Source organism: Diadema setosum, chromosome 14 (genome assembly GCF_964275005.1).
Source record: "Diadema setosum chromosome 14, eeDiaSeto1, whole genome shotgun sequence".
Taxonomy (NCBI): Eukaryota; Metazoa; Echinodermata; class Echinoidea; order Diadematoida; family Diadematidae; genus Diadema; species Diadema setosum.
The window spans coordinates 34,552,685-34,562,661 of record NC_092698.1 but is presented as its reverse complement, the minus strand read 5'-3'; the positions used below and the strand labels follow the sequence as shown (position 1 = coordinate 34,562,661).

The 9,977-nt window shown below is 40.2% G+C and overlaps 1 protein-coding gene across 1 annotated transcript in view; it reads right to left on the bottom strand.

Moving 5' to 3' along the window:
* Positions 1 to 9,977, bottom strand: part of LOC140237577 (separin-like) — a 34,685-nt gene that overhangs the window by 13,987 nt on the left and 10,721 nt on the right. The window contains 7 exon segments of the mRNA XM_072317512.1: positions 52 to 219; positions 695 to 817; positions 1,856 to 1,986; positions 2,634 to 2,824; positions 4,244 to 4,448; positions 5,306 to 7,650; positions 8,855 to 9,011. Coding sequence (XP_072173613.1) covers positions 52 to 219; positions 695 to 817; positions 1,856 to 1,986; positions 2,634 to 2,824; positions 4,244 to 4,448; positions 5,306 to 7,650; positions 8,855 to 9,011 — 3,320 coding nt within the window.

Here is a 9,977-nt window from a genome sequence, read left to right as displayed (position 1 = left end):
TCTCTCTAAACCCTTTGACTGCAGGGCAAATTTAAGCAATGGCACACTTACCTCACAATGAGTCACGCTCACATCCTTTTGCGACTCTTGCTGTATGCTCTTGTGGAGTTTCTTTGCAAGCTTTGAGAGCTGGGATGCAGCTTTCTCGTTGCCATGGTTACCCAGAATGGCCCCCTTCCAGCAGCCAAGGAGATTGTTCTCCATGTCCTTTGTGAGAGTCTATGAGAGACAAAAACTGAAACATGACTTCTGAAACTTACTAGGAGAACTTGCAGACTCCATTCTAATATACTTCTCTGTTCCACACTTACCAACATCTCAATACTCTTTTCATGAATGACATCATCATCTTTGGTACACTATTCTGCCACTATTCAGTTGCAGACAAGTCCATTTCTAGCATCCTCATCAAACTTCCACAAATCTACATCTTCTGGGACCTTGAAGGGACCAAACTACAAGGTATCAAAACACCATTCATTACCACCTATGGCTATTTGAGCAACAAAGTCCAGATGAGACCATTCATCTCTTCCTGAATAGACATTGTCTTCCAACAAAATTTAGAGCTCAGTATCCAATACTGTCAGCAAACATGAAGAAAAGACAGTAGTCAAGGGGGTGGAACAGCGATTACTCTACCCAAGAATACTGACCAAAACAGCAACAGTTATGGCACCCTGTTGGTACCTACCTGCATCTCTTCATCCAGTCTCTGTCTTGTGGTCCACCAGATCTTCTTGTCCGTCTCCTTCACTGTTTCCTTGCTCTCTGTGAGAATCCTCTCAAAGGTCTTGGTAATATCCTCACAGCCAGTCTAACATTACAAAGGATACAAGAATTTAACGACATCCTGGACAGTTATCATTCATACTTGGTGTCCTGGTTATTGAGAGCCGCTTGAGAAAACCAAACAGTATAGTTCCTACAGCATCTCCTAACACAGGGTTCATACTCTTTCTCATGAATTAAATTCCATAACTTTCCATGACCTTTTTAGCCAGAATTCCATGACCTTTCCATGATTTTAACACATTTTTTTTTTTTCTAAACACATTAGACTGAAAATTTGATCTCAAATCAAAGCGAAGCAACTTAGGGAAAACATACACATCTCACACAAACAACAGATAAACTTCTATAATTTTCGCAATTCCATGACTTTCCATGACCTTTTGACGGAAATATAAGTTTTTCATGACTTTCAAGGCCTGGAAAAAGACTAGGTCAAATTCCATGACTTTCCAGGTTTTCCATGACCTGTATGAACCCTGTAACAAATATCAAATGTCATTGTTACCCAGTATTTGAAGAGAAATTTGAATTCTTACTGGAGTCAACTACCTATGAAAAGGGTTTTGTGCTATCATATGCAAAACAGCATGTATTGAAGCAGAGAGATTAGCTGCGAGTGAATGCAGAGAAAGGCTTTCGTTTTTGCTGAAATTAAAGTTGGTAATGACCAGTCCACTGGTTTCTACCTGTGACAAACATCCAACACTTGACCACTGGTGTATGCTCAGTGTTCTATCAGAAGTCTAAATATAATATGACTAAAGATGTTGCATCACAGCATTGTACATGAAGTTACAGAGTTAAATGGGCAGAGCAATTTTATAAAACAAAAGAAAAAGCATACCATACAATTTGACAATAGTAGTTGCATTTTAGTTTTGGATTCTTTCATGGCAACCCTCACGCCCATATTGCTGTAGTCTTCACTGACACAAACCATTCATATAATAATTGCAAACATGAATGATTGTTTTGTCATAGAATATTAAGACATAAAGTTCGATGTGACTGGAAGGATGACATCTTTTATTGACCATTAAAAAGTCTTATATCTCCATACCATGGGCAGCTGAATGATGATGGGTTCCCTGCCTCTCTGCAGCCTGGTTACCACCAAGCGACTGCTGGTGGAGAGTGAATTCATGTCAGATGGCTTACAGGAGATCACTGATAACTGGCAAATGGTGTACTCTGTCAATGCAAAATATAAGACACAACATAAGTCACAGGTGAACAGTGTATCAAATAAACTGCAATAGAATATCCTTTAAGAACTTAAGGGGACAACTTGTAATAATGACATAGGCCTACCAAAATACAGAAAAGTTGTGGAAAAGATTTGTTTCAAGTTTGTGTATGTTTGGACACTCCATTTCAAAACCAGTGAGAGAAACTGGATACATTTCTTTTGTATAGACACGAAGTATATAACATACTAGACAGGAAATGTAGGTATAAAATAATTATCTCATACCAAATATTCTGCCAGTTGTAAAAATTTATTGTGAATGATGAAATACAATGACAATTTTTATCACTACAAGAATGCAGCTTCTATCTCACCTGCATAGTCAATGATTATAGAAATCCAGCTGAACATTGGTAGAGAACAATTTACCATACATTAACATGGAATATCACTTACATATATACCTATATCTTTTCATATATCAAACATTTCATACATCCTCATCCAAAATTCTACCAAGCCATGATTGACTAAAAAACAAACTGCTACATACATATCTTACAACAGCTTATCTTAGTAATCAACATGTTGCAGATAAATTTGCATATATGGGTGATATATTCCTGAAGCTGCAAAGAATATCACTCACCTGCAGGAAGCATCTCCTTCAAGTCATTGATGATATTCTTGGCTGTCTTCTCTTCCTGGGTATTGAAGGTGAATAGTCTCTTGGCCTGGCTCAGCCTTTCTTCCTCCATTTTAGAAGACTGGTGGAGGGACAGGCCATCCATGACTGACTGGAGGCTGGCATCTTCCTTCTCACTGGCTTTTCTAAGCTTCCTGTAACGACAGAATGTTTCATAGATTTATAACATATTGTAACATTTACAAGATCCCTACTTATCTAGTGTTTGGAAACTTATTCTACCAATTTGGCAGGAATGATGACAAGTCTACTTCAATGAGCTTAAAGCTGAAATCAATGCCTTTACAGAGCTAGCCGTTAACTATAAAACATCACCAAGGTATTGAACAAAGTGGGTAAATAATGGTATCTACGAATGATGTTTCCATGGTACATGTCAAGCAATTAGGCAACATGATGTTTATCAGTTCTCTCAATGGGAATGGAAGACTTAACAAAATGTTCAATTAAAGTAACTGGCAATTAAGGAGTGTTTTAACTATTAACAAGAAAAGAAAAACCCATGACATAGTTTTGAGTTTAAAGGGTGTGTACAGTTCTGGTCGAGGTGAGGATTTAGCTTTAAATGTTTTGCGAGATATTCAGAAACCACTCTATGAGATGTCAAAGAGCATGCAGTTCTAAGGGGTATCAAAAGTTTATTCGATGAAAATCGGTTATGAAATGGCTGAGATATCCAAAAACAAGGTGAAACGAAGAGATCCTAATAAAGTTGTGGCATGTCGCCTTTTATCATTAGCACTTTTTTGGATATCTCAGCCATTTGAAAACCAATTTTCATCAAATAAACATTGAATCCTTCTTAAAATTACACGCTCTTTCATATTTCATAAGAGGTTTTTCATTATCTCACTTAGGAATGTTCAAAACATGAATCCCCACCTCAACCAGTACTGTACAGTCCCTTTAAGTTTGATTTAAAACCAATGCCATCAGCAAATGAAATTGATAGATTTGGAGACCTCTAGTGCCTGCTATCCAAGACATGATGGGTAAGACACGATGTAACAACATCCCTTTTCTGTACATATTCAATATATTTTCATTGGTTTAGAAAATAGTTTGCCAATATTCAATCCTTGAAATACACAAGAAACAATGGCCCGAATTCACGAAGGTGGTACAAATAAAACCATGGTTTAAACCATGGACAAAAACCATGGAGCGCCAAGTGTCACATGGAATATTTTGTTACGAAGTCAGTCATTTCGTCGATGAAATGATTATTTTGTAACGAAATGACATTTTTTAAAACTAAATGAACATTTGGTCCACGAAATAACTTCATTAACGAAACAGTCATTTTCTCGATGAAATGACCAATTTTGTAACGAAATATTCCGTGCCACACTTGGTGCTCCATGGTTTTTGTCCATGTTTTTGTCCATGGTTTAAACCATGGTTTCATTTGTACCACCTTCGTGAATTCGGGCCTAAGGGTCTAGAAAGAAAACTCATTATGACACCGGTCATCTACATCGTATCTGGAACTTGACCATGACTAGCCAACCATCATGGCTGGGCAGAACCATGCAGCGATATCAAATGCTTACCGGAGTTTCTTGTTGAGACTAGCAAGCTTCTGATGTCTCAGTGTCACTGCTGCTGCCAGGGCCAGGTAGTGGCTGCTCTCCTCTGGATTAGCATCCCCGTGGCAAAGGGCTAGAAGCTGGCAGGTGTGACGGTACATTGGGCTGGGTGCAATGTGCTTCATCAGATTGAAGGCCTGATCCAGACTCTCTTGGATTGATGATACATCTGACAAAGGAAATGTAATAGAATTAGATTCATATTTGAATATGTAAACATTAAAGTATATTAAATGGGTTAGTCAAATACCGGTAAGTGATTGGCTAAACACAGTCACGTGATGGAGGCACATTGGTTATGTTCGCCCACGGGCAGAACATTTTTGTAATGTTCTCCCATGGGAAAACATTTTCACGTAACAAATGACAAAACGATACCGAACGATCATATTTTTCACGCAATCGATAGGATAAATTTGCCTAACCCATGACTAACCCGTATGATATAACAGATACTGACTTTTGTTGTCGGGAACATGTACCAAACGTTCCACCCTCAGGGTTTGAAGCATTTCAAACCCTTCGGGTGGAACATTCGGTATGTTCCCTCCCCCGCCAGTCATCATCTATATAACGTACATAGACATGTACTATAAATACTTACATAAATAATGCTATGTTTACTGTATTTCACATGATTAAACTAACAATCAGTTCCAACAATTATCTGAAGCTTGTTAATTTTCTCTTTTCTCTCCCCCCCCCCAAAAAAAAAAAAAAAAAAAAAAAATCAAAAAAAAAAAAAAATCTGATAACAATTTAGTATTGCTTATGTCAAAAAGGGTTGGGGGAAAGGAGAGATCTAACATCTCCCCTGTCCAGTGTAAATCATTTTGCAGCAGTATGTGGACAGATTGTGCATAAGTTGCCTATCAAGCTTTGGCAATGCTAGCATTTACTGTTTTGATTAGAACATATCCACTGAACATATCTTTGCAAGTGGTGCTTCTTATCATAATTTTAACAGGATTATATGACATTATACTGCTCAATAGTTAGAAATAAGTGATTACTGAGAAAAGTTACCTGAATCGTGCAAAGTACTATTAGCTGTGTTATCTGCTGCAGGGATAGTGGCCTCTGTGGTTCCTGGTCTGGACTTCCTGGTTTGTTTCTTGAGGTCCTTGCTGCCTCCCCTGTTGGTTTCAACCTCTTCTTCATCAAGCACCACAACCTTTGGCTTAGTCTTTCCTGTAGTTTTTCTGGCACCTCTGCCACGTCTCCTTCCATTCCTGGTGGCATCCTCCGAGTCTGATCCTGCACGAGGCACTTCGATGTCATCAAAGTCTTCTGTGGCACTGGAGGGCAGTGAACCGATGCTCACTTCTGGTTCGGCAGCTCCTGGTGGGCAGGAACTAGTAGATATATTTAATTCTGCCAATGGGGACAGCACATTAAACGGTGACATCAATGACGTCTCAAGTGTAGACCCTCCTGTCAGCGAGGTGTCATTGAGGGCTTCAGAGATGGACACTTCTGGGCCGGTCTTGTCAAATGTGAAGCGTAGAGGCAGAGCTGATGAAGCATGTGGAGAAGGAGAGGATGCTCCTGGGGAAGAATCTATGAGAAGCTTGACTTCCTCAACTTCATCGCATGAAAATTCATAATCATCCACTGTCCGGGGATCTGGAATCCCTCTGGCAGTCTCAATGTCATATGTGGCTGCTGATTTTGATGCTCTCCCTTTCCGTCCTTTGGGCATAGTCTCCTTTGGAAGAGTCTCAGTAGTCATTTCTTTACCTCTTCTCACCCGCCCTCTCCTGGATTTTGATTCAGCTTCATTTACTATATCCACAGACTTGGTCTTTGCCGAGATTTCTGTCATTACCTCATCTACCATCTGTGATATTTCTGTATCGCTATTTGCCTCAAGTGTGTCCTCGTTTCGTGCTTCCTTCTTCTTTGCACCCCGGCCCTTTCCTCTTGAGGTTGTCTTGGTCTTTACTGTGGAATCATTGTCCCCTTTGTCTACAGATGTGATTTTGTTGGGGAGAGCTCCTTTTTTACTTCTTCCCTTTGCCCGCTTTTTCACATTATCAGCTGCAGATTCCTCATCAAAACTAAAAATTCCTTCAGGATCTTCCTTGGCAGGAACACTTTGAGGTAGATCACAATTTGAATTGGTAGCTCTGCTCGACTTCCTTTCAACTTTGAAGGTCATGGCACCTTTCTTGGATGCGACCTGGAGGCCACTCTTTGGCCTGGCCTTGGCACGCCCTGGCTTCCCCTTGGCTTGTCGTTGCTCCTGCACATCTGACTCTTCATTGCAGGTCACATCGTCAAAGAGACCAAACTCTTCAGAGAGGTCGGCACCCTTCTCTGAGCCCCTGGAATCTCTCTTGCGAGTCACCTCCGGCCTGGTCGAGGAAGTATCCAGCATACTCTGGAACAAACGACAGCTGGGTCCGGCCCCTGCAGCAGTGGAGCCAGTCTTGCCAGAGACAGAGAGGTTGAGATTGCCCAGCCTGCTGGCAACATCATCAATTTCAGTCTCATTCTCAGAGTCCCCCTTGTTCCCACAGATTACCGACCATGATGAATCAAATAGCATGGGAATGCCATTCTGTCCACTTTTCTGCTGAATCTTGGTGATGGCGGAGTAGTAATGAAATGATGCCACCAAAGTTGCATCATGTGCTAGCATTGCAGAGTTCTGCTCACAATGTGTAATACCTTCAATGATGACTGATGTTGCCTCAGCAATGTTTCCAGCTTCAATCTCAAGTTGCACCTCAGCTGAAAGTAGAACTCCTAGGGTGTATTCATGAGCTGTCCATGAAAAGCACTGAGTCACAGAATCACCGAGAAATGTTAATCTGTGCTCAAGAGCTTGATGGCGTTTTTCTGCAGACCATTCCAAAATCTGCCTGGCTACTCTGATTGCCGACAACCCCTCCTCATAGTCGGTATGGAGCAAACAGTATCTGGCAAGACTCAGGTAGTACTTGGTATCCAGTTCATGCAAAGAAAGGTCTGTGCACTGGGCACATGTGCAGTCCCGATGATGGGTGGCATATGAAGGTAGCTTCACTAGAGTTGCAGGAGCTGGCCTTAAGCTGGGTGAATTACTTGTGTCGGTGCTGACACAGTCTACCAACGACTTTGAGAAGGAGAATGGCCTTGATCTAATGAAGTTTTCCTCATCATCACTCTCCTCTGCCTGATCTGACACCGATTTTTGCCCCTTAGATTTTGTCTTTTTCTTTGCCATTCGGCCACCTGCTTTCTCTTTCTTGCTCGTAGGTTTCTGATGTGTCTCTTGATTGTTTGATATAATAACAGACTTGAGAAGGGTAAGCGTGGACTGGACTTCCTCTTCCTGACCCCACTTGACCTGGATGGTGACCAACTGCTGCAGATATCTTGCATACCTATAAAAAGTCAATATATTTGACATTTGTGTTAACGAGAGTATGTTCCAAAACTCCAGATAGGAACACAAAGCAAGTCATAAAACCATGTAGCAATATGTGCCCTCTCAGATCATGTAGTTTTCAAGCCATGGCCCTGTAGGTGTCACCCACCATCATAGACAAATGCCCTACATGAATCTTTGCCTGGTCAATTGCCTTCATACTGCTACATCCAATGTATGGTGTCTGACAATCAAAATCAATATTTTTACAAGCATTACATAAAATAATTATAGTGTAAAACACAATATTTTCGCGGCATGAAATTTTCACGAATTGGAGCCGACGGCCTTTTTCGTGGCATGATATTTTTGCAAGTTGCCTCTAAGATTCATTGTATACAGTGTAGACAAGAACTTTCACATGCATCTTAATTTCGCGAATCTTGGCTCTCGCAAAATTCGCAAAATTAAAATGCACTCGAAAATTCCTCGTTTTACAGTAATTTAGAATATGACATTTGATCCTAACCTTCACAAGAGCTATTCTCAAAAGACATCAGTAAATTTACCTATCACATTTGTGATACATTTGATAACATTTTTTCTTCCAATTCATCACAAAAATGGTACAATCTACCTTTTTTACCTCAAAGTTAGACTTTCACAAGATTTTTCTCGAAATCAATCTAATAACTGCCTTTTTAAGGCTTGTCCATGGCAAATATCTCTTGAATTACTGTTTGATATAATCATTGGCTGTTGGCCATCACAATATTGTCTGAATATTGTGTCCAACAACATAATTTGAGTCACCACTATTTGGCCATGCCATACGTATGCTTACCAATTTTTACAGTAATCATGTAGATTGTTCCTAATTTATTTTGCAAGCAAGTTATAATTACACATGAACAGACTGAAAACAAAGGAAACATGCCTTTAGCATTAATAAATGATAGCTACAGTAGCAGTCATCAAAGAAGGAAGATGTCCACATCTACACTGCGTGAATACACTCCTCATATTAGCAATGCACAGGATTCTAAACAGCAAGTTGCTGTTACAAAGATGCATTCTCATTCTTTAACATACCCTACCCTGTTGACAGACACTAATACTGAAAAAAAAAAGAAAATGCACATTTTCTGTCTTCACCTAATACTTTCTCTCTAAAACAACAACTAGCAGGAACTGTCATATCACAAACACAGACCACACACCTTCTTGGGAGATGGAACTTCTGTGACAGTGTCATGCCCTCTGTGATGTAGCACTGGGCTTCCCTGACACAGCCCTGCTGTGAGAAGCAGTCAGCAACTCGAGACAGAGACTGCAGCATGGAGGCCAGTACATGCCATCTGCTCACAGACTGGTTCCCTGGAGCAATACAAATAAAAGCATTAAAAAGAGAATATGGGTTCGTCAGTCACAGTAAAAGTATAACACAATATGAAATGAAGGTATCAACACTGTTCCATCAGAAGTGAATTTCACAGTTGGCCTTGGCCAGACACCATTGTTACACGTCTGAAGCTGAAATAAAAATCTGCAATATACCAGGAAACGTGGCAGAAAACAAAGCTGTAATGCTACTTTGAAAAAGCAAGGACAATCTAGTTGCTCTTTAGCCCTCATTCACAGGTATTCTACCCCTTTTAAGGAAACTAGAAAATGATTTACTGGACAGCAAAAGAAAGTACCCACTTCTGTCACAGGCCGCACATAAAAATTCATCCCCTTGAAATAAACAATTTTTATACACATGTGTGCTACAATGCCCCTTCTTAATCACATGCACATAAGCAAGTGAATGTCGTCATAACAAAGAAGAACTTGGCATGTACAGCATCTTGGTCACTGAATCAAAAGTCCCACACAAAAGCACTTTGAACCACGCAAAAACGGCCACTAAACGGACAACATTTTTAAACAACCAACATTGATCCAAGCTCTGCAGGAGGAATGGACAGAACTTTCCCAGGACTACGCCAGACAGCTCGTCCAGAGCATGCGTCAGAAATGCCTGGAATATGTCCAGGCACGAGGAGGACATACACATTATTGAAAATTGATGTTTGTGACTGCTTTTTTCGTTCTGTGACATTGATTTTTGGGTAAAACTTGTAAGGCTCATTCTGTTACATTTTGTGACTTTTGATTCAGTGACCAAGATGCTGTGCATGTCATTTTTTTCTTTGTAATAAAGATAATCACTTGCTGTTGGGTATGTGATTACTAATGGATATTGCAAGCATACCTGTGTACAATTTTTTTTTTAAATTTCTAGCTGGTGATTTTTTTTGTGTGCGGCCTTTTGTGTGCGACAGAAGTGGGTACTTTCTT